Raw genomic sequence first — 26,314 nt, 5'->3', positions numbered from 1 at the left:
GGCTTAATCTGATCAAACCAGCGGCTTAATCTGATCAAACCAGTGCCTTGATTTGATCAAACCAGAGCCTTGATCTGATCAAACCAGAACCTTGATCTGATCAAACCAGAATCTTGATCTGATCAAACCAGAACCTTGATCTGATCAAACCAGCGGCTTGATCTGATCAAACCAGAACCTTGATCTGATCAAACCAGAACCTTGATCTGATCAAACCAGAATCTTGATCTGATCAAACCAGAACCTTGATCTGATCAAACCAGAATCTTGATCTGATCAAACCAGAACCTTGATCTGATCAAACCAGAGCCTTGATCTGATCAAACCAGAACCTTGATCTGATCAAACCAGAATCTTGATCTGATCAAACCAGAACCTTGATCTGATCAAACCAGAGCCTTGATCTGATCAAACCAGAGCCTTGATCTGATCAAACCAGAGCCTTGATCTGATCAAACCAGAGCCTTGATCTGATCAAACCAGAGCCTTGATCTGATCAAACCAGAGCCTTGATCTGATCAAACCAGAGCCTTGATCTGATCAAACCAGCGGTTTATTCTGATTAGATTAAAAACTGAATCCAGTTTCCTTTTGTTCTCTCTTTACGACTTCCAGGAATCACAGAGGAATCCAGCCCCGACTTCCTCTTCAGTCTGATGGGTGAGGATTTAGGATGAAGATTTAGGATCATGATTTAGGATGAGGATTTAGGATGAGGATTTAGAATGATGGTTTAGGATGATGGTTTTAGGATGATGGTTTTAGGGTGAGGATTTAGGATGAGGATTTAGGATGAGGATTCAGGATGATGGTTTTAGGATGATGATTTAGAATGATGATTTAGGATGATGGTTTTAGGATGATGATTTAGGATGATGGTTTAGGATGATGGTTTAGGATGATGGTTTTAGGATGATGATTTAGGATGATGGTTTAGGATGATGGTTTAGGATGATGGTTTAGGATGAAGGTTTTAGGATGATGATTTAGAATGATGATTTAGGATGATGGTTTTAGGATGATGATTTAGGGTGATGGTTTAGGATGATGGTTTAGGATGATGGTTTAGGATGATGGTTTAGGATGAGGATTTAGGATGATGGTTTTAGGATGATGATTTAGGACAGGGGTGGCCAACCAGTCAGAGACTAAGAGCCACTTTTTTTACTGTGTTACTGCAAAGAGCCACATCATACACATGGGCACACATGAACATCACCCCATCCCTTCCTCACACACACACACACACACAGACCTCTGCTCAGCCAGATTTATTGTAAATGTCACACACCAACATGATAATGACAGAAATTGACTCCTAGCCCCCGCGACCCGACTAAGGATAATCGGTTGAAGATGGATGGATGGATGGATGGAGTACTAAGACCACAGGCCAGTTACTTTCAACAATTAACATTGTGTGCACTGTCTCACACACACAAACTCTCAGTTCAAAAAGTACTGTTGTTTATTTATTCATAGAGGGAGGAATTGGACTTCGAGTTTAATGATAAGGATGTATTTTTTTCATGTTGGGTCAATTTATTCAATAGTGTCCCTTAAACCCTAACCTTTAAGAATCAGCTTTGGCTCTTGCCAATTTTTCTCATTTTTGAAAATGTGTGGTTACGAGGATCGAACCCGCTATCGGATCTCGAGTTCAAAGCCGCTACCATTAAGCCAGGACTCCTAAATGAAAGTACTGCGTTTCCGCGGTATACCTCTCAGTTCAACCAAGTCCACAAACAAAAATATAATAATTAACAATAGCGTTTTTCTCTTACTATGCATGTTGCTTAGTGGGACTTCTGGCATTCCTTGTCTTGAACAATCCTCTTCAAATGTGGCTTGAATTCCGTTGTTGCCACTCGAAGCAATTCTTTCACATGGGTGTCAGTCAGAACAGATCGATGCTTTGGTTTCACATGTTTTTGGGTAGAAAACACAGACTCGCAGACGTATGTATGTTGACCCAAACATTGACAGTATCTTAAGCGCAGCCCGTTTGACATTGGGGTATTTTTCCATTGGCACACTTTTCCAGAACTCAATGGTCCCTTCCCTTAAAGCAGCTTTCAGTCGGTCCTCCTCCTGCAGCTCGCGAGTCGCGACACACACACACACACACACACACACACACACACACACACACACACATATACACACACACACACACACACACACACACACACACACACACACACATATACACACACACACATATACACACACACACACATATACACACACACACATATACACACACACACATATACACACACACACACATATACACACACACACACACACACACACACACATATACACACACACACATATACACACACACACATATACACACACACACACACACACACACACACACATATATACACACACACACACACACACACACACACACACACACATATATACACACACACACACACACACACACACACACACACACACACACACACACACACACACACACACACACACACACACACACACCCCTCCAGCCTTCACAGTTCTCCATCGGAGATGTCCGATACGCAACGCAATTCGCCGGCCGATCCATCTTATATGTTGACTACTAACCATGTCAATAGTGTTGAAAATAAACTTCCAAATCTTTTTGAATCTTATTTGGTGTTTTATTAGTCCTTGTGCCGCGTTAGACGCGTTCCAGGCGACTGGAACGCGTCTATACGTTGACTTTGTATGGAGGCGCGCCGCCCCGGCGCTTTTGGTGTAAACGCGGCATTAGGACTAATAAAACAGGCGTTAATGGGACATGACTCCTGCTGCTGTCCGCTTTGAGTAAATGAGGAAGTGATCCGCGGTGGAAAACGAGTGATACATCATAGCGATTTTATAATCATGAATGGAATGAATGGCCGCGCTTTTTTTTTCTGAGTTTTTGACACTTGTCATGTGAAAGCCCCTTAAGAGCCGCATGAAACCAGCCAAAGAGCCGCATGAGGCTCGCGAGCCGCGGGTTGGCCAGGCCTGATTTAGGATGATGATTTAGGATGATGGTTTTAAGATGATGATTTAGGGTGATGATTTAGGATGATGATTTAGGATGATGGTTTTAGGATGATGATTTAGGATGATGATTTTAGGTTGATGTTTTTCGGGCGTTTTGAGACGTTCTGCTCTCGGGATCAGACTACCAAATATTTTAGTCTCACACGACAGTCACGATGATCACGAGATCAGGCAATCATAGCAGGGGGGGGGGGTCAAGAAACTGTCAAGAATGATGGATGAATAAACGCCAGGTGTGATGCCAGCGGTACTGCCAGCGGTGCTGCCTTCCCAAAAGAAGGATAAAAGAAAGAGAGAGCGGCTGTGGACCTGTTGCAGTGTAGATCCCAACGTGTCGGCAGCGCAGGTACAATCTGAATCGGTTTGGGTCTCCACCTCTCCGACTCCCAGCTGACGGAGCCGGGGCGGAGCCTCTGTTCCCGGAGACACGCCCGGAGCACGTGGACTATTATTGTGCAGAATGACTTCATCAGACCTTCGCTGCCGCAACATTTGGGTCATTTTACAGACTATCGGGGCTTAGGAACAATGGGTCCCTGCAGCTCCCAATAGAGGGCTCCGTTGTCCTATTGGTCAGCGTCGAGGAAGGCGTCCTAGGAGTTGTCAGAATAGGCAGGAAAATACGGAACAATGTTAGACGCTGGACCGCTGGTCGGGATGGTCACTGATGACATCACAATAGGCGGTGTCAAGACGCCTGTTCCTCATTCCCCATGTTCGAATTCAGGCTGACGCTGGAAACGCCGACAAAATCGGATCAAAATCGGGCTCAATTTGTGTCTGATCCCCCGGCATTAGACTCTCTGGGACGTTCTGGGATGTTCTGGGATGTTGACGTTCTGGGACGTTCTGGGACGTTGACGTTCTGGGACGTTCTGGGACATTAAGATGTTGACGTTCTGGGATGTTCTGGGACGTTCTGGGACGTTGACGTTCTGGGACGTTCTGGGACGTTGACAATCTGGGACGTTCTGGGACATGAAGACGTTGACGTTCTGGGATGTTCTGGGACGTTCTGGGACGTTTATGATCTGGGACGTTCTGGGATGTTGACAATCTGGGACGTTCTGGGACATGAAGACGCTGACGTTCTGGGACGTTCTAAGACGTTATGGGAGGTTCTAAGATGTTGACGTTCTGGGACGTTGACGCGCTGGGATGTTCTAAGACGTTGACGTTCTGGGACGTTCTAAGATGTTGACGTTATGAGACGTTCTAAGATGTTGACGTTCTGGGACTTTCTAAGTCGTTGACTTTCTGGGATGTTCTAAGACATTGACGTTCTGGGACGTTCTAAGATGTTGACTTTCTGGGACGTTCTAAGATGTTGACGTTCTGGGACGTTCTAAGAAGTTGACGTTCTGGGACGTTCTATGAAGTTATGGGACGTTCTAAGACGTTGACGTTCTGGGACGTTCTAAGACGTTGACATTCTGGGACGTTTTTAAGACGTTAACGTTCTGGGATGTTCTAAGATGCTGACGTTCCGGGACTTTCTAAGATGTCGACTTTCTGGGACGTTCTAAGACGTTATGGGACGTTCTAAGACATTGACGTTCTGGGATGTTCTAAGATGTTGACGTTCTGGGACTTTCTAAGACGTTGACGTTCTGGGACTTTCTAAGATGTTGACGTTCTGGGATGTTCTAAGACGTTGACGTTCTGGGACGTTTTAGGATGTTGACGTTCTGGGACGTTCTAAGATGTTGACGTTCTGGGATGTTCTAAGATGTTGACGTTCTGGGACGTTCTTAGATGTTGGTGATCTGGGACGTTCTAAGATGTTGACGTTCTGGGACGTTCTTAGATGTTGGTGATCTGGGACGTTCTAAGATGTTGACATTCTAAGAAATTCTGGGACGTTCTGTCTTTCAGGGGGAGTGGATCCGTTTGGAAAGGAGCTGCACGTGGACATGACAGGTCAGTGATGACGTTCCGTCAGGGCATGTCACTGCTTCCTGTTTCGTGAGGGCGTGTCACTACTTCCTGTTTCTTGAGGGCATGTCACTACTTCCTGTTTCATAAGGGAATGTCATTACTTCCTGTTTCATAAAGGCGTGTCACTACTTCCTGTTTCATAAAGGCGTGTCATTACTTCCTGTTTTGTGAGGGCGTCTCACTACTTGATGGACTTATTAATCCGGCGCCTACAACCTGTCAGAGACGCTCTGCACTGAAACATGTGGAGTTCGCTTCATTCTTCAGTGACAAAATGATCCAGAAATGTACCTTCCTGCACTTCGTCCCCTGAGGCATAAAAAGACTGGAGGTTATTGTTGGTCAGCTCAGGTCCTCCACCTGCTGCCTGGACCCCCTCCCTACCACATGTTTTAAAACAGTTTTTAACTGCCTGGCACATGAGATAATATACATTTTAAACGGCTCTCTTCAATCAGGTATATGCCCTGCAGCATTTAAAACATCTGTCATTAAACTACTCCTGAAGAAGAGCAATCTCCATGCAACAGTTATTACAACTACAGGCTCATTACAACCTGCCCTTCCTCAGCAAAATACTTAAAAAGCAGTTTTACCTTCATCTGAACAACTACCTGACCTCAAACAGCCTTTTAGACACCTGTCAGTCTGGCTTTCCACCTCAACACAGCACAGAAACAGTGTGTGTGTGTGTGTGTGTGTGTGTGTGTGTGTGTGTGTGTGTGTGTGTGTGTGTGTGTCTGTAGTTGACTGTTGTTATCGTTGTACAAACATTTTAAATATTTTCTTTGTTTTGCTCTGGTATGAAATGTGCTATATAAATACATTTTGACTTGACGACTACTTCCTGTTTCCTGAGGGCATGTCACTACTTCCTGAGGGCGTGTCACTATTTCCTGTTTTGTGAGGGCGTGTCACTACTTCCTGTTTCATGAGGGCGTGTCACTACTTCCTGTTATATCAGGGCTTGTCACTACTTCCTGTTTCGTCAGGACGTGTCACTGCTTCCTGTTTTTGAAGGCGTGTCACTACTTCTGGTTTCATGAGGGCGTGTCACTACTTCCTGTTCCCTGAGGGCGTGTCACTACTTCCTGTTTCATGAGGGCGTGTCACTACTTCCTTTTCCCTGAGGGCGTGTCACTGTCTCCTGTTTCATGAGGGCGTGTCACTACTTCCTGTTTCCTGAGGGGGTGTCACTTCTTCCTGTTTCATGAGGGCGTGGCACTACTTCCTGTTTTGTGAGGGCGTGTCACTACTTCCTTTTTTGTGAGGGTTTGTCACTACTTCCATTTTCATGAGGGCGTTTCACTACTTCCTGTTTTGTGAGGACGTGTCGCTACTTCCTGTTTCGTCAGGACCTGTCACTGTTTCATGAGGGTGTGTGACTACTTCCTGTTTTATCAGGGCTTGTCACTACTTCCTGTTTCATTAAGGGCGTGTTACTACTGCCGGTTCGTGAGGGCGTGTCACTTCCTGTTGAACTAATCTTGTCGTTTGACTCGTCACTCCGGTCAGAACCCGTCCTCACCTTCCGCAGAACAGCTGAGGTTGGAGCCAGTTGCGGCTCCACCCTCAGCGAGCGCCACCTCTGTCTTTCAGAGACAGGTTTGATGCCCGGAGCAGGACCAGACCTTCCACCAGGGTCACGTCCCGGTCCTGGCTCTGATCCCAGACCCGGTTCTGAGCCACGCCCCGTTTCGGGTTTTGGTCCCAATCTGTCGTCCGCAGACTGGATCTCAGGTAGTGTTCCTATCGGGACTTCACACAAATGGTTAAATAACCACAATCCTACACTTCCACCTCTACTACACCACCACCTCTACTACACCTCCACAACATCTTCACCTCCACTACACCCACTTTCTTTCTATGCCTCCATCTTCTCCCTCCATCACAGGGTGAAGAGCCTCCATCACAGCACCACCTTCTCTTTTCCTATTTTTCCTCCTCCTTCAGGTCCTCAGATCAACTTTGGCGTCGACCAACCGGGACCAAGCTCCTCGGGATCTGAGCAATCACCTTCCAGCTCGGTCTCAGGGTCCGGTCCTGGCTCCGCCCTCTCAGCAGGACAGGGGGGTGATGGGATAAATGGAGTGTGTAAGTCAAACGTTCCACTTCCTGTCTGGTTCAGGTGATGAATGCCTTCTGATCACTTCCTGTTTCCTGCAGCAAAGCCCACGTCCAGGACCTTCGCCGCCGTGGAGCAGCCAGGTCCAATCAATCAATAATCTGTGATCATGTGATTATCAATATTCTAACTATGATGAGCTGTGAATAAAGTCGTGCTGCCTCCTCCCTGCAGATGGCGCCAACGCAGCGGACACCAACGGTGAGTTGGGTGACAACCGAAAACAATAACTTTATCTGAGCAATTTCAAGAACACTGAGACGAGTGCATTCTGCTTCCACAGGAAGTGGACGGCAGACGGCGTTAGTCGACCAGAGTGGAGGTAACATCTCACTTCCTGTTTCTATCTGCTCCTTGGCTGTCCACTTCTATTTATTATTCTAATTCGGAGGATGAACAACGTTTTAAAAACAATTCAAATAATACAACAAGTTAGAAGGAAATAGTGCAAGGCGCCAGCACCCTACTAGAGCAGCGCCAGCATCCTGCTAGAGCAGCGCCAGCACCCTGCTAGAGCAGCGCCAGCACCCTGCTAGAGCAGCGCAAGCACCCGCGAAAGCAGCATCAGTACCCTGACAGAACAGGGCCAACACCCTGCTAGAACAGCACCAGTACCCTGACAGAACAGCGCCAGCACCCTTCTAGAGTAGCGGCAGCAACCTGCTAGAGCAGCGCCAGTACTGTGACAGAACAGTGCCAGCACCCTATTAGAGCAGAACCAGCACCCTGACAGAAGAGTGCCTGCACCCTGGTAGAGCAGCACTAGCACCCTGGTAGAGCAGCGCCAGCACCCTGCTAGAGCAGCACCAGTACCCTGACAGAACAGGGCCAGCACCCTGCCAGAGCAGCACCAGTACTCTGAGAGAACAATGCCAGCACCTTGCTAGAGTAGCGCCAGCGTCCTGCGAGAGCAGTGCCAGCACCCTGTTAGAGCAGCACCAGTACCCTGACAGAACAGGGTCTGCACCCTTCAAGAGCAGCACTAGCACCCTGCTAGAGCAGTACTAGCACCCTGCTAGAGCAGCACCGGAACCCTGCTAGAGCAGCACCAGAACCCTGCTAGAGCAGCACAAGCACCCTTCTGGAGCAGCACTAGCTCCCTGCTAGAGCAGCACTAGCACCCTGCTAGAGCAGCACTAGCACCCTGCTAGAGCAGCACTAGCACCCTGCTAGAGCAGCACTAGTACCCTGATAGATCTATACATCTGTCTGCTTTACAGGAGGCCGAATTCCCGCCATGGCTGCTGCTGTGCTGAACCGTGAGCAGACAGGTAGAAGACAGACAGGAAGTAGCCTTACAGGAAGTAGCTCTACAGGAAGTAGTTAAACAAGAAATAGCTTTCCAGGAAGTAGCTTTACATGAAGTACCTTAAACAGGAAGTAGCTAAACAGGAAGGAGCTTGTAAGACGTAACTAAACAGGAAGTAGCTTCACATGAAGTGGCTTAAGAGGAAGTAGCTTCACAGGATGTAGCTTTACAGGAAGTAGCTGAAACTGATGTAGATGGAAGTAGCTGAAAAGAAAGTAGCTGCATGGGAAGTAAATGTACAGGAAGTAGCTGTAGAGGAAGTAGCTGTAAAGGAAGTAGTTGTAAAGGACGTCATTTTATAGGGAGTAGCTGTACAGGAAGTAGCACCTTATTTGGTATTGTGCTGTATTTAGGTTTTTTTTCCTTACATTACCGCCCAAAAAAATGTTTTTTTAATGTAATGTATTTCTATGTTCATTGTCCTCAATGAGAGTTTATATTTTCATTTGTTCAATAAAAATAAAAAATAAAAATAAAAAGGATGTACAGCAAGTATCTGTATAGGAAGTAGATATACAGTAAGTAGCTGTAAAATAAGTCGTTTTATAGGGAGTAGATATACAGGAAGAGACTGAATAGGAAGTAGATGTACAGGAAGTAGCTGTATAGGAAATAGATGTACAGAGGTAGCTGTATAGGAACTAGATATACAGTAAGTAGCTGTAAAAGAAGTCGTTCTATACGGAGTAGATATACAGGAAGTAGCTTCACATGAAGGAGCAAAACAGGAAGTAGCTTCACAGGACGTAGCTTAACCGGGAGTAGCTTTCCAGGAAGTAGATGACAATGATGTAGATGTAGAGGAAGTAGCTGAAAAGAAAGTATCTGCATGGGAAGTAGAGGTACAGGAACTAGCTGTAGAGGAAGCAGCTGTAAAGGAAGTTGTTTTATAGGGAGTAGATGTACAGGAAGTATCTGTATCGGAAGTAGATATACAGGAGGTAGCTGTAAAGGAAGTAGTTCTTTAGGGAATAGATGTACAGGAGGTATATGTATAGGAAGCAGATGTACAGGAAGTAGCTGTAAAGGAAGTCATTTTATAGGGCGTAGATATACAGGAAGTAGCTGTAAAGGAAATAGTTTTATAGGAAGTAGTTGTACAGGAAGTATCTGTATATAAAGCAGATGTACAAGAAGTAGCTGTAAAGGAAGTCATTTTATAGGGCGTAGATATACAGGAAGTAGCTGTAAAGGAAATAGTTTTATAGGAAGTAGTTGTACAGGAAGTATCTGTATATAAAGCAGATGTACAAGAAGTAGCTGTAAAGGAAGTCATTTTATAGAGAGTAGATATACAGGAAGTAGCTGTATAGGAAGTAGATTTACAGCTAGAAGCTGTATAGGAAATAGATGTACAGGAAGTAGCTGTATAGCAAGTAGATGTTCAGGAAGTAGCTGTAAAGTTAGTCGTTTTATAGGGAGTAGATGTGTAGGAAGTAGTTGTACAGGAAGTAGATTTACAGAAAGTAGATCTGCTGGAAGTAGCTAAACCGGAAGTAGCTTCACAGGAAGAATACTTATGAGAAGTAGATTTACTGGAAGTAGCTGTATAGGAATTTATTTTCCTGACTCCATGACTCTTCCTTTTTTCCAGACGCGACCGGCCTCCAAACAGATGTCGATGCAGGTAAGAAAAAAAATCAAACAAACTAAAATGAACAGTAACAGGAAGTGGAACAGGAGGTGGAACAAGAAGTGGAACAGGAAATGGAACATGGGGTGGAACAGGAAGTGGAACGGGAAATGGTGGAGTGTGTTCAGTCCAAGATCTGATGCTTCTTCTTCTACTTCACGGTTTCCAGCTGTGGGTGGAGTCACAGCGATCAGCCTCCAATCCAACCCACACCCAACAGGTAGGAGGTCTTAAGGGTGTAGCAATTTAAATGTGGAGATCTTTAAGGTTTGAGGTATTCAAAGGTGGAGGTCTCTAAGGGTGTAGGGCTTTAGGGATGTAGGTATTTAAGGGTGGAGGCCTTTAGGGGTGTAGGTATTTAAGGGGTGAGATCTTTAAAGGTGGAGGTATTTAAATGTGGAGGTATTTGTGGGTGTAGGTATTAAAAGGGGGGGTCTTTAGGGGTGTAGCTCTTTAAGGGAGTAGGTATTTAAAGGTGGAGATCTTTAACGTGAAGGTATCCAACGGTGTAGATCTTTTGGGGTGTAGGATTTTAAAGGTGGAGGTCTTCAGGGGTGTTGGTCTTTAAGGTTGGAGATATTTAAAGTTGGAGGTCTCTAAGGGTGTAGGTATTTAAGGATGTAGGTATTTAAAGGTGAGATCTTTGGGGTGTAGGTCTTTAAGTGTGTAGCTATTTGAGGGTGGAGGTAATTAAAGGTGGGGGTCTTTGGGGGTGTTGGTCTTCAAGGGTGGAGGTCTTTAAGGGTGTGGGTATTTAAAGGTGAGATCTTTGGGGTGTAGGTCTTTAAGTGTGTAGCTAATGAAAGGTGGGGGTCTGTAAGGGTGTAGGTCTTTAAGTGTGTAGGTATTTAAGGGTGGAGGTGATTGAAGGTGGAGGTCTGTAAGGGTTTGAAGCTTTAGGGGTGTAGGTATTTAAGGGTGAGGTCTCTTAGGGTGGAGGACTTTAAGGGTTGAGGTCTCTAATAACATTACATTGATCAGACGCTTTTATCCAAAGCGACTTACAATCATTCAAACAGCGACGGACGCAGCCATCAGGAGCAATGAGGGGTTAAGTGTCTTGCTCAAGGACACTACAGCATGCTAGCAGGAGGAGCCTGGGATCCAACCAGCAACCTTTACATCACTAGACCACCAGCTCTACCTCCTGAGCTACCATCCCCTTTAAGGGTTGAGGTCTCTAAGGGTCTATGTCTTTAAGGGCCTAGGTCTTTAGGGGTGGAGGTATTTAAAGGTGGAGGTCTCTAAAGGTGTAGGTATTTAAGGGTGAAGGTCTTTCGGGGTGGAGGTATTTCAGGGCGGCGGTCTTTCAGGGTTGAAGTCTCTAATGGTCTAGGTCTTTAAGGGTGTAGGTCTTCAGGGGTGTAGGTATTTAAAGGTGGAGGTCTTTCAGGGCTGAGGTCTCTCAGGGTTGATGTATTTAAGGGATGAGGCCTCTCAGAGTGTAGGTATTCGAGGATGTAGGTTTTCAAGGATGTAGGTCTTTTAGGATGTAGGTATTTAAGGGTGGAGACCCATGGGGTGGAGATTTTAACCTGCTCCATCTTTCCAGTCCTCAGCGAATTTGGAACTCTCAGTTCTCATCCAGATCCAACAGGTTGGTTCAACAAAATAATACTACTTCCTGTTTTGATAATACTACTTCCTTTTTTGATAATACTACATCCTGTTTTAATAATACTACTTCCTGTTTATATAATACTACTTCCTGTTTAGGAACAGCCTTTGGCAGTGTGCTGCTTCACACAGAGTCTCCGGCAAACAGCAGCTTTCTGCACACAGGTACAAGTACTATGACAAGTACGAGTGCTTATTTTATAAGTACTATGATAACTACTGGTACTTATTATAGAAGTACTATGATAAGTACTAGTACTTATTGTACAAGTACTATGATAAGTTCTAGTACTTACTACGATAAGTATAAGTACTCTATCTTCCTTCTCAGACTACAGCCAGACGGACGCAGTCACCGTGGCGACCGGCATCACCGCGGACCCAGGTCAGAGCCGCTTCCTGATTGGTCGCTTCCACGAGCCAATCCGGATTTAGCACTCACTGTTTGTCTGTGTTTCCATAGCGACGGCAGATCCACAAGGATCCACACTGGACTGGAGTAAGTTCACTCCTTCACCTTCACTCCTTCACCTTACTCCTTCACTCATTCACCTTCACTCCTTCACTCATTCACCCTTTCACTTCACACCTTCACGCCTTCAGCTTCACTCATTCACATTCACTCCTTCACTCCTTCACCTTCACTCCTTCACCTTCACTCATTCACCTTCACTCCTTCACTCATTCACCCTTTCACTTCACACCTTCACGCCTTCAGCTTCACTCATTCACATTCACTCCTTCACTCCTTCACCTTCACTTTCACTCATTCACTCCTTCACTCATTCACCCTTTCACTTCACACCTTCACGCCTTCAGCTTCACTCATTCACATTCACACCTTCACTCATTCACCTTCACTCCTTCACCTTCACTCCTTCACCTTCACTCCTCCACAACTTCACCTTCACTTCTTCACTCATTCACCCTCACTCCTTCACACATTCACTCCTTCACCTTCACTCCTTCACCTTCACTCATTCACTCCTTCACCTTCACTCCTTCACCTTCACTTAATCACCTTCACTCCTTCACTCCTTCACCTTCACTCCTTCACTCAATCACCTTCACTCCTTCCCTCCTTCACCTTCACTCCTTCACCTTCACTCCTTCACTCATTCACCTTCACTCATTCACCTTCACTCCTTCACTCATTCACCTTCACTCATTCACCTTCACTCCTTCACTCATTCACCTTCACTCATTCACCTTCACTCATTCACCTTCACTCCTTAACTCAATCACCTTCAATCCTTTACTCATTCACTCCTTCACCTTCACTCCTTCACTCAATCACCTTCAATCCTTCACTCATTCACTCCTTCACCCTCAGGTCAGACTGCAGTGACTCAGCACACGCAGGCGGCTGGTGAGTCTCATGATACATTAAAAAGGGTTGAGGGTTCCATTCCCTAGAGCAAGTCACTAGCACTGCAGGCTTGAGGTTCTATTCCCTAGAGCAAGGCACTAGCACTGCAGGGTTGGGGGTTCCATTCCCTAGAGCAAGGCACTAGCACTGCAGGCTTGAGGGTTCAATTCCCTCGAGCAAGGCACTAGCACTGCAGGGTTGGGGGTTCTATTCCCTATCACAAGGCACTAACAATGCAGAGTTGGAGGTTCTATTCCCTAGAGCAAGGCACCAGGACTGCAGGTTGGGGGTTTTTATTCCCTAGAGCAAGGCACTAACACTGCAGGTTTGGGGGTTGTGCCCTACAGCAAGGCATGGTTGGGTCAGGGTTGCAGGTTCTTTTCCAGGTGCTAAAGTGCTCTGGTTGCTCTCTCCTGGTTGCTCTCTGCAGTTTCAGATGCTGAACAGTACAACCCATCTGGTCAGGGTCCTGAAGGTAAGAACCAAGAACCTTCTGGAAGAACCTTAGAAACACAACCAGAACCGTAGAACCAGAACCAGAACGTTAGAACATGAACCTGAAACCAGAACCAGAACATTAGAACCAGAACTTCAATACCAGAACCAGAACCTTAGAACCAGAACCAGAACCTTAGAGCCAGAATGTTTAAACCAGAATGTTTGAACCCAGAACGCTAGAACCAGAACCTGAGACCCAGAACCTTAGAACCAGAACCAGAACCTTAGGACAGAATGTTAGAACCACAACCTTAGAACCAGACCCGAATGTTAGAACCAGAACCTTACAACCAGAACCTTAGAACCTAAACCAGAAATTACAACCAGAACTAGAACCTTACAACCAGAACCTTAGAACCATAAAGTAGAACCAGAACCTTAGCACCAGAACGTTAGAAGCAGAAAGTTAGAACCAGAACATTAGAACCAGAACCAGAACATTAGAATCAGTATATTAGAAGCAGAATGTTAGAACCAGAGCCTGAAAACCAGAACGTTAGAACCAGAAAGTTAGAACCACAACCAGAATGTTAGAACCAGAATGTTAGAACCAGAACCTTTGAACCAGAACCAGAACATTAGAACCCGAACATTAGAACCAGAACCTGAAAACCAGAACCTCAGAACCAAAACCAGAACCTTTGAACCAGAACCTTAGAACCAGAACATTAGAACCAGCATGTTAGAACCAGAATTTTTGAATCAGAATCAGAACCAGATCCTTAGAACCAGAACCTGAAAACCACAACCTTCGAACCAAAACCACAACCTTAGAACCAGAAAGTTAGAACCAGAACGTTAAAACCAGGATGTTAGAACCAGAACTAGGACCCTAGAACCAGAATGTTATAACCAGAACGTTAGAACCAGAACCTTTAAACCAGAACCAGAACCTTAGAACCAGAATGTTAGAGCAAGAACTTTAGAACCAGAACATTAGAACCAGAACGTTAGAACCAGAACCAGAATGTAAGAACCAGAACCAGAATGTTAGAACCAGAACCTTAGAACCAGAACGTTACAACAATTATGTTAGAACCATTACCTTTGAACCAGAACCTTAGAACCAGAATGTGATAACCAGAACCAGAACCTTAGAACCACAACATTAGAAAAAGAACATTAGAATCATAACATTAGAACCAGAACCTTAGAACCAGAATGTTCAAACCAGAACCAAATCCTTAGAACCAGAACGCTAGAACCAGAATTTTACAACCAGAACCTTAGAACCAAAACCAGAACAATAGAACCAGAATATTAGAACCAGAACCTTCGAACCAGAATTTTAGAACCAAACCAGAACCTTAGAACCAGAATGTTAGAACCAGAACCATAGAACCAGAACGTTAGAACCAATACTGTAGAACCAGAACCTTTGAACGCAAACCTTAGAACCAGAATGTTAGAACCAGAACCTGAGAACCAGAATGTTAGAACCAGAACCTTAGAACCAGAATGTTAGAACATTAGAACCAGAACCTTGTAACCAGAACCTGAGAACCAGAATGTTAGAAGCAGAACGTTAGAGCCAGAACTGGGCACTAGGGAGCACTAGGGGCACTAAGGAGCACTAGGGGGCACTAGGGAGCACTAGAGGGCACTAGGGAGCAATAGGGGGCACTAGGGAGCACTAGGGGGCACTAGGGAGCACTAGGGGGCACTAAGCAGTACTGGGGGGGTACTAAGGACCACTAGGGGGCACTAGGGAGTACTGGGGGCACTAATGAGCACTAGGGGACACTAGGGAGCACTAGGGGGCACTAGGGACCACTGGGGGCACTAGGGGGCACTAGGGAGGGCTTGGGGGCACCTGGGGGCACTAGGGAGCACTAGAGGGCATTAGGGAGCACTAGGGAGCACCAGGGGGCACTAGGGGGTACTAAGGCGAATCAGGGAGCACTAGGGAGCACCAGGGGGCACTAGGGTCCACTAGGGGGCACTAAGGAGTACTGGGGGGCATTAGAGAGCACTAGGAAGCACTAGGGAGCACCAGGTGGCATTAGGGGGCACTAGGGTGAATTAGGGAGCACTAGGGACCACTAGGGGGCACTAAGCAGCACTAGGGGGCACTCAGGAGCACTAGGGGGCACTCAGGAGCACTAGGGACCACTAGGGGGCACTAAGCAGCACTAGGGGGCACTCACAAGCACTAGGGGGCACTAGGGACCACTAGGGGCACTACGGAGTACTGAGGGCACTAATTAGCACTAGGGGGCACTAGAGAGCACTAGGGGGCCCTAGGGACCACTGGGGGCACTAAGGAGCACTAGGGGGCACTGGGGAGCACTGGGGCACTAGGGAGCACTAGGGGGCATAAGGGAGCACTAGGATGCACTAGAGAGCACCAGGGGGCACAAGGGGCGAATTAGGGAGCACTAGGGAGCACCAGGGGCACTAGGGGGCACTAGGGTGAATTTGGGAGCACTGGGGAGCACTAGGGGGCACTAGGGAGCACTAGGTAGCATTCGGGAGAACTAGGGAGCACCAGGCGGCACTAGGGAGCATTAGGGAGCATTGTGGGCATTAGGGAGCACTCGGGAGCACTTGGGGGCATTAGGGAAAATAAGGGAGCACTAGGATGCACTAGGGAGCACCAGGGGGCACTAGGGGCACTAGGGTGAATTTGGGAGCACTAGGGAGCACTAGGGGGCACTAGGGAGCACTAGGTGGCATTCGGGAGAACTAGGGAGCACCAGGGGGCACTAGGGGGCATTAGGGAGCACTAGGGAGCACTTGGGGGCATTAGGGAGAATAAGGGAGCACCAGGGGACATTGGGGGCATTTGTGGGCATTAGGGAGCACTACGGAGCACTTGGGGGCACTAGCGAGCACTAGGGGGCATTAGGGAGCACTAGGAAGCACTAGGGAGCACCAGGTGGTACTAGGGGGCACTATGGCGAATTAGGGAACACTAGGGAGCTCTAGGGGGTACTAGGGTGAATCAGGGTGCACTAGGGACCACTAGGGGGCACTAAGCAGCACTAGGGGGCACTCAGGAGCACTAGGGGGCACTAGGGACCACTAGGGTGAATTAGGGAGCACTAGGGAGCACTAGGGGGCACTAAGCAGCACTAGGATGCACTAGAGAGCACCAGGGGGCACAAGGGGCGAATTAGGGAGCACTAGGGAGCACCAGGGGCACTAGGGGGCACTGGGGGCACTAGGGGGCATTAGGGAGCACTAGGGGGCGGGGCGCTGACAGTCGGATTTTGTCACATTCAGTGTAAATTCGTGTTAGTTGATAATAGAGCTGCTTGTTACCGTTAGCGTTAGCCTCGCGCCCTGCCCTGTCTGACCCTCCCGTCTCCCACCAGGTGCAGAAAATGTGGAACTGGAGGATACCTGCTGATTTCCACATCAAGCCGCGAGTTAGATTCCTGCGCTATCGCTTCCAGTGTGGCGGGGCGGGGCGCGGGGCGGGGCCCTGACGTTGTGTAAACAGGATGTTGTATATGATGAATGTGTTTGGATCCTTCAGTAAAAAACGATTTGAAACCTCTGTGTTTTGTGCCCTTCTGCGTCCTGATTGGTCCTTTAAATGAAAACACATGATGGTGCACAGCACCACCACTGGTCACTCTGTGCTCCTGCAACACACCCTTAAGGCTGATGTCGTCATGTCAACGGAAATAAAATAACAATAAATCACCACAGAAACTTCTGCATAACACCGAACACGATGAGGTGTTGTTCAAACTGATATGTCACAAACACCTCGTTTTTAAGTTTCATACAAATCCATCCACATCGGGAAACCAAACAAATTTGATCCCAAATATTCAGTCGGTCTTGGTTTAATTTCATGTCTGGTTCTAAAATGAAGAAGATTAAATGTACAGTTAGACGCTCTTATGACATCACATATTATTTAATAAAAATGATATATACAGTAAGATGCTTTATGACATCATTATTTACTATAAGAGGGTGCTTTAGTTGACTTTCTTTGCTCTTTGAAGAAGTTGACTCTAAACAAGATGGAGGCTTACCCACAATGCAGCGTACTTACCCACAATGCAGTGTGTTCTGCCCCTGGTGCCCCCTCATCAAAGCTGTTCAGTTACATTTAATTAATTGAATTCTCATTTTAAAGAAGTTAAAGATGTTTTGTGGAGCCGCTGGAGGGTCTGACTCCAAACTCTTGATTAACTGTTTAAAAATGTCCAAGCTGCTGGAGGAGGTGGAGGAGGTGAAGGAGCACCTGGCTTCTGGGATCCGAGATGACCGCCTGGTAATAAAAACATCCGATCAAGGGAAGGGAAGTTAGTGTTGGAGCAGCCCAAGATAAAAGCTGTTACCGCCACGCCCGCTTCCTGCACGCTGCCACGCCCGCTTCCGGCACGCTGCCACGCACGCTGCCACGCCCGCTTCCGGCACGCTGCCACGCACGCTGCCACGCCCGCTTCCGGCACGCTGCCACGCACGCTGCCACGCCCGCTTCCGGCACGCCGCCGTCGTGGCCCACAGTGCAGGTGTGTTGACGCTGATCCGTTATACAGATGGAGGAGGTGGAGGTGGAGGTGGAGGTGGAGCCATCACCTCTGAGCTCCAGCTGCTTTGCAGACGTTCCTCCTGCAGCTCAGGAGGAACATTCCTCTGGCCAGGCCAGCAGCACAGGTGCATGCTGGGTAGACGCTCTGCACAGCACAGGTGCATGCTGGGTAGACGCTCTGCACAGCACAGGTGCATGCTGGGTAGACGCTCTGCACAGCACAGGTGCATGCTGGGTAGACGCTCTGCACAGCACAGGTGCATGCTGGGTAGACGCTCTGCACAGCACAGGTGCATGCTGGGTGGACGCTCTGCACAGCACAGGTGCATGCTGGGTAGACGCTCTGCACAGCACAGGTGCATGCTGGGTAGACGCTCTGCACAGCACAGGTGCATGCTGGGCCCACCAAAGCCAATCCCGCCCAGTAGGCCATTCCTAAAATCCCCAGGAGCAGCAGAGAAGCAGAAACATCCTCCAGAAGGAAAACATGTTTTATATATACACACGTGTTTTATATATACACACCTGTTTTATATATACACACCTGTTTTATATATATATACACACCTGTTTTATATATATATATACACGTGTTTTATATATACACACCTGTTTTATATATACACACCTGTTTTATATATATATACACACGTGTTTTATATATACGCACGCGTTTTATATATACACACGTGTTTTATATATACACGTATATATATACTACATACACTATATATACTAAATACGATATTCATACTATATACACTATATACACTATATATACTATATACGCTGTATATACTATATACACTATATATATATACCAGCCACCCCCCATTACCATGGTTGTAGGAAAATAAGTCGGTCGTTAAGTGAGGAGTACCTGTATATATATTATATATATATTTATATATATAACTCTGACGTTAAGTGAGGAGTACCTGTATATATATTATATATGTATATATATATAACTCTGACGTAAAGTGAGGAGTACCTGTATATATATTATATATGTATATATATATATAAATCTGACGTTAAGTGAGGAGTACCTGTATATATATTATATATGTATATATATATATAACTCTGACGTTAAGTGAGGAGTACCTGTATATATATTATATGTAATTAGTAAGTAATTTCCCCCTTTTAAGTAATTTCCCCCTGGGATTATTAAAGTATTTTTGATTCTGATTCTGATTCTGATCAGAATATATACAGGTATTCTGATCAGAATACTGATCAGAATACCTGTATACTGTATACAGTATATATATATATATATATATATATATATATATACATACTGTATATATATATAACTCGGTCGTTAAGTGAGGAGTACCTGTATGTGTATTAGATATAACTTGGTCGTTAAGTGAGGAGGACCTTTATATATTATTTTATACAACTCTGTCGTTAAACGGTGAGTACCTGTATATATATTATATATATAACTCTGACGTTAAGTGAGGAGTACCTGTGTATATATATATATATATATATATATACTGTATACAGTATATATATATATATATATATACTGTATACAGTATATATATATATAAAACTCGGTCGTTAACTGAGGAGTACCTACATATTATTATATACAACTCTGTCGTTAAACGATGAGTACCTGTGTGTATATATATATATATATATATATATATATATATATATATAACTCGGTCGTTAAGTGAGGAGTACCTGTATATATATTAACTCGACTTCTCCGTGATGCGCATGCGTCGGATGTGTGCGCTCGTGTTGCTGACGTATGGAGGCAGAGCGCGCGCTGGTCACGTGATGTTTGGTAACACGAGCCCTGTCGATCAGAGTGATCGATCCGATCGATCCACGATCCGATCGATCTGATCGGTCCGATCGATCCGTTTCTAACCCTCCCGGTCCAGAACTCCCCGCTCCACCGGAAGTCCCGAGCTGCACTTCCGCTTTACGACAACTTTCCGGCTAGCCCGAAGCTAACTGCTAGCCGCTTAGCTCCGACGCTTCGTGATGGAGCTCCAGGGCGGAGGCGGCTCCGCGGCGCTGCCCGGCGGCGGCGGCGGCGTTAGCGGCGGCGTCCCGGCCTTCCTCAGCAAACTGTGGACCCTGGTGGCGGACCCGGACACAGACTCGCTGATCCGCTGGAGCCCCGTGAGTTACGGCTAACCGCTAAGTAGCTAAATAGCTGCTAACTGTTTACCAACTGCAAGCTAAATGCTAAATACCTGCTAAATAACTGCTAAATAACTGCTAAATACCTGCTAAATACATGCTAAATACATACTAAATAACTACTAAATACATGCTAAATAACTGCCAGCTACATGCTAAATAACTGCTTAATTACTGCTAACCAAGTGCTAAATAACTGCTAACTGTTTACAAGCTGCCAGCTAAATGCTAAATAACTTCTAACCAAGTGCTAAATAACTGCTTATTAACTGCTTAATAACTGCTAACCAAGTGCTAAATAAATGCTAACTTGCGCACACTGCTTAGTACATTATCTGAGTTGATGGACACCACGGAGTAATACAGGATGTTATATTGTACATTATTTATTATGTTGTAACTGATTACTAGAAGTTATAAAACTAGCTGCCCGACTTACTAACCATGTGTCTAACTAACTAGCTTTGTCTAACTAACTCACTATCTGACTAACCCTCAACCTATATATAACAAACTAGCTGTGTATATAACAAACTAGCTGTGTATATAACAAACTAGCTGTGTATATAACAAACTAGCTGTGTATATAACAAACTAGCTGTGTATATAACTAAGTAGCTGTGTATATAACTAAGTAGCTGTGTATATAACTAAGTAGCTGTGTATATAACTAAGTAGCTGTGTATATAACTAAGTAGCTGTGTATATAACTAAGTAGCTGTGTATATAACTAAGTAGCTGTGTAAAACTAACTAGGTGTATTGGTAACCCCGCAGAGTGGCAGCAGCTTCCATGTGCTGGACCAGGGACTCTTCTCCAAAGAAGTTCTTCCAAAGTTCTTCAAGCACAACAACATGGCCAGTTTCATCAGGCAGCTCAACATGTGTAAGAGGGTGGAGGGTGATGGTGATGATGATGACGATGGTGGTGATGATGACGATGGTGGTGATGATAGCGATGGTAGTGATGGTGATTATGGTGTGATGATAGTGATGTGCTAGTGATTGTAGTGATGATTGTGATGATAGTGACAGTGCTAGTGATCATTAGGTTATTATGGTCATAATAGTGATGGTGATGATAGTGATGGTGCGAGTGATGATAGTGATGGTGATTATGGTGGTGATGATAGTGATGTGCTCGTGATAATATCAATAATAGTGATGTGCTAGTGATTGTAGTGATGATGGTGATGATAGTGACAGTGCTAGTGATCATTAGGTTAATATGGTCATAATAGTGATGTGATGATAGTGATGGTGCTAGTGATAATAGTGATGATGGTGATGTGCCAGTGATAATAGTGGTGATAGTGACGTGCTAGTGATAATAGTGGTGATAGTGATGTGCTAGTGATAATAGTGATGTGCTAGTAATAATAGTGATGATAGTGACATGCTAGTGATGATAGTGATGTGCTAGTGATGATAGTGATGTGCTAGGGATAATAGTGATGTGCTAGGGATAATAGTGATGATAGTGACATGCTAGTGATGATAGTGATGTGCTAGTGATAATAGTGCTGTGCTAGTGATAATAGTGATGATAGTGATGTGATGATAGCGACATGCTAGTGATAATAGTGATGTGTTAGTGATGATAGTGATGTGATGATGGTGGTGATTGTGATGATAGTGCTAGTGATCATTAGGTTATTATGGTCATAGTGGTGATAATAGTGATGGTGCTAGTGATAATAGTGATGATGGTGATGTGCTAGTGATAATAGTGGTGATAATGATGTGCTAGTCATAATAGTGATGATAGTGACGTGCTAGTGATAATAGTGGTGATAGTGATGTGATAGTGATGATAGTGATGTGCTGGTGATGATAGTGACGTGCTAGTGGTGATAGTGATGTGCTAGTGATAATAGTGATGATAGTGATATGCTAGTGATGATAGTGACGTGCTCTTGATGATTATGGCGTGCTCGTGATGATAGTGATGTGCTCGTGATAATAGTGATGTGCTAGTGATAATAGTGATGGTAGTGACGTGCTATTGATAATAGTGGTGATAGTGATTTGCTTGTGATGATAGTGATGTACTCGTGATGATAGTGATGTGCTATTGATAATAGAGATGTGATGATAGTGATGTGCTAGTGATGATAGTGATGTGCTAGTAATAATAGTGATGATAGTGACATGCTTGTGATGATAGTGATGTGCTCGTGATGATAGTGATGTGTTCGTGATGATAGTGATGTGTTAGTGATAATAGTGACGATAGTGATGTGATGATAGTGATGTGCTAGTGATAATAGTGATGTGATGATAGTGATGTGCTAGTGATAATAGTGATGATAGTGATGTGCCCTTGATGATAGTGATGTGCTAGTAATAATAGTGATGATAGAGATGTGCTCGTGATGATAGTGATGTGCTAGTGATGATAGTGATGTGCAAGTGATGATAGAGTTGTGCAAGTGATGATAATGATGTGCTCGTGATGATGGGGATCGTGGTGATAGTGATGTGCTAGTGACAATAGTGATGATAGTGATGTGATAATAGTGATAATAGGGATAGTGATGGTGATGATAGTGATGGTGGTCATGATAGTGATGATGGTGATTATGATGTGATTATGGTGATTATGGTGGTTATTATAGTGCTAGTGATGGTGGTGATTATGATGGTGAAGATGATAATGATGATGGGGGTTACGGTGGAATGATAGTGATAGTGATGATTATGGTGGTGATGATGGTGGTATGATATTGATGGAGATGATAGTGATGATGGTCATGATAGTGATGATGGTGATAGTGATGATGGTGATTATGGTGGTGATGATAGTGATGTGACGATGGTGATTATGGTGGGGATGATAGTGATGATAGTGCCAGTCATGATTATGGTGGTGATGATAGTGATGGTGCTAGGGATGATTGTGATGATAGTGTTGATGATGATGATGATGGTGGTGATGATGGTGAAGATAGTGATGGTGGTGATGATGATGATGATGGTGATGGTGTAGTGTTGTCACGATACTGGAGTTTATAACTTATACCTTGAAAATATATATTCGATATGATTTTCGATACCACGAGTGCATAACATTTTAGATTTTTATTAAAAGATAAATATAACAAAGCTATAACATGACAACAAGGGAGGACTTTCCTTTTCTTGGCTGCTAGCAGCAAAATGACTGTATTAAAAATCAACAATAATTACAACTTTTTGTCGTGAATGAAAATAATATTCTTGAGGTAGTGCACCTGTTCCAAAGCCTCTGAGACACATGTCACACACACTGTCACACATTCAAAAGGCACTAAAGTGCAAGTAGAAAAGCATAGCAATCGTATGCATTTTCAAGTAACAAATGGGTAAAACAAAAATGAAATTGAATTAATGACTATTCTTGTCTACGGTGACCTGCTCTACAGAGTTGATTGACAGTGACACCCATTTCATTTTCACCACCATCCCCAAAACCTATTTGAACCGTCCCCAAGTGAACGTAAAGCGTCCTACAATCAAAATGTTGTTGAGAATGTTATCCTTTTACTTTGTTATCGTCATCTGTGGTGGTTATTTGGATAAAAACACACCATTCAAATGATTAGATGTATAATAAGCTGCTTAGAACTGGTGTTGGGAAGTTATCCCTCTCTAAAATCTATATTTATGTTGCCGTGAAAACGTCAACAAATTTCTCCTTCAAACAACTGTTTTTGTTCAAGTTTCCCACCAGAAATGACATTTTACAAGATAACATTTGACCACACCTTGATAACGTTATGATGTACCTTCGCCCAGTACTCATTTTTACTGAGTATAGCTTGAACACATCATGATGTCACTCAGTGCAACATTTGACAGCAAGGGAAGAGACTATGCGCAGTCGATCCAATTTGTAATTTTGTAAGTGACAGACAAATAATAATGATGATCATAAAATCCCCAAATTCCCCTTTCAGCACGGCAGCATCCTGGGGGAGATCTCTATTAGTCCCAAACACAGTTTCTATCGTCTCCGGGACGCCGTTGGTCAGGGAGCCCTGGACAACACTTTTCACAACAACAGTTGACTTGGCCATCTTGTTTGTTGGTTGTGTTAGCAGCTTTAGCTAGCACTGCTCTGTAGCATGGCTTGCGTTATGGGCCTGCTCGTGTCTTTTGCCTTTCCTTCTTCTTTGACCTCAAATGCGAAGTACTTCCAAACAGCACTCCTGCTGTTTTCCTTGACGGCGGCGGAGGCTCTGCATCTGCCATCTCCAATGAGATAACGGTGCACAAGAAACCAAAGCCAAGGAGACCAGCGGCGAGGAGGAGACAGCACCGCGAGGGAGTGGAGGGCGGTGCTATGTGGGCGCTCGCTGTCGGAGAGAAGAGAGAGCAAGAAAGCGCAGCTGGTATCGATACTGCGGATAATGAGTATTGAAACCGTTTCAAATATTCAGAATCTATGTATTAAAAACATGGATATTTTTGACAACCCTATGATGATGGTGAAGTTTCATAGTTCCAAAGTTCAAGAAACGTGGCCACTTTCATCAGGCAGCTCAACATGTGTAAGAGGGTGGAGGTGGTGGGTGGGGGTGATGGTGATGATAGTGATGGTGGTGATAGTGATGGTGATTATAGTGATGATGATGATGATGGTGATGATAGTGATGGTGGTGATGATAGTGAATGTGCTAGTGATGATAGTAATGGTGATAATAGTGATGATGATGATGGTGATGATAGTGATGGTGGCTGCTAGTGATTATGGTGATGCTAGTGATGGTGCTCATGGTGACTGCTAGTGATGATGGTGCTAGTGATGGTGATGATAGTGATGATGTTGCTAGTGATGATGGTGATGATGGTGATGAGTGATGGTGGTGATGATAGTGATGGTGGTGATGGTGGCTGTGCTAGTGATGGTGATGATGGTGATTGTGCTAGTGATGGTGATGATAGTGATGATGTTGCTAGTGATGATGGTGATGATGGTGATGAGTGATGGTGGCTGTGCTAGTGGTGATGGTGATGATAGTGATGGTGGCGATGATAGTGATGGTGGTGATGATAGTGATGGTGGTGATGGTGGCTGTGCTAGTGATGGTGATGATAGTGATGGTGGTGATTGTGCTAGTGATGATGGTGATGATAGTGATGTTGGTAAGGGTGCGAGTGATGATTGTGATGGTGCTAGTGATGATGATTATGATGATGATGATGGTGATGGTGCTAGTGATGATGATGATGATGATAAAGCCCCCCCTCTTTCCAGATGGCTTTAGGAAGGTGGTCCACATCCAACATGGCGGTCTCCTCAAGCCGGAGCAGGACGACACAGAGTTCCAGCATCCTTACTTCCTGCGGGGACAGGAAGTGCTGCTGGAGAACATCAAGAGGAAGGTCACCACGGTGCGTACCCATTTCCACAGTAACGGCTCCTGTGTAACAGGCTCTGGTTTCCACGGCAACTGGTGTGGTTTCCACAGTAATGGGCTGTGATTTCAATGGTGGCAGAGTGTGGTTTCCATGCTAACAAGGCATTTCCACGGTAACAGGCTGTGGTTTCCATGGTAGCAGTGGTTTCCACGGTTACAGTGGTTTCCATGCTACAGCGGTTTCCACAGTGACAGTGGTTTCCACGGTAACAGGGCCCAGGGAGGCAGGAGGAGGTGAAGATGCTTCCTGATGAAGTGTCAAAGATCCTGAGCGATGTCCAGGTGATCAGAGGGAAACAGGAGAACATCGACTGTAAGATCAGCGCCATGAAGCAGTAAGACAGATGTCTGCCTGTTCGCCTGTCTGTCTGTTTTTCTGTCTGTGTGTTTGTCTGTCTGTTCACCTGTCTGTTTGTCTGTCTGTCTGTTCACCTGTCTGTCTCTCCTGGTCTCAGTGAAAACGAGGTGTTGTGGAGGGAAATCGCCAGTCTCCGTCAGAAACACACTCAGCAGCAGAAGGTCGTCAGCAAGGTACGACCTCTGACCCCCGCACCCCGACCCCTGTGCACTGTTCAGTGTCAGTGAACGTAGCTCTCTATCTCTCTCCAGCTGATCCAGTTCTTGCTGTCTCTTGTCCAATCCAAAACTATTCTGGGAATGAAGAGGAAAATGTAAGTACAGCACTACTTCA

At 45.2% G+C, this 26,314-nt stretch overlaps 1 protein-coding gene and 1 pseudogene across 2 annotated transcripts in view; both read left to right on the top strand.

Moving 5' to 3' along the window:
• The first annotated feature begins 755 nt into the window (after nt 1–755).
• The window catches only part of LOC307238073, a 154,896-nt pseudogene continuing 129,337 nt past the window's right edge, over nt 756–26,314 (top strand). The window contains exons 1-2 of the transcript in view: nt 756–766; nt 2,070–2,354. The product of the transcript in view is annotated as an uncharacterized misc_RNA (transcript). The remainder of the gene's footprint in view (nt 767–2,069; nt 2,355–26,314) is intronic.
• The window catches only part of hsf1 (heat shock transcription factor 1), a 9,290-nt gene continuing 2,823 nt past the window's right edge, over nt 19,848–26,314 (top strand). Inside the window, exons 1-6 of the mRNA XM_080003463.1 lie at nt 19,848–20,201; nt 20,999–21,107; nt 25,461–25,597; nt 25,837–25,958; nt 26,079–26,154; nt 26,233–26,294. Of these exons, the coding sequence (XP_079859589.1) occupies nt 20,061–20,201; nt 20,999–21,107; nt 25,461–25,597; nt 25,837–25,958; nt 26,079–26,154; nt 26,233–26,294 (647 nt within the window). The 5' untranslated portion in view covers nt 19,848–20,060. The remainder of the gene's footprint in view (nt 20,202–20,998; nt 21,108–25,460; nt 25,598–25,836; nt 25,959–26,078; nt 26,155–26,232; nt 26,295–26,314) is intronic.

This window comes from Zeus faber, assembly GCF_960531495.2.
Source record: "Zeus faber genome assembly, chromosome: 1".
Taxonomy (NCBI): domain Eukaryota; kingdom Metazoa; phylum Chordata; class Actinopteri; order Zeiformes; family Zeidae; genus Zeus; species Zeus faber.
The sequence above is the reverse complement of the archived record's forward strand: the minus strand, read 5'-3'. Positions and strand labels throughout refer to the sequence as shown.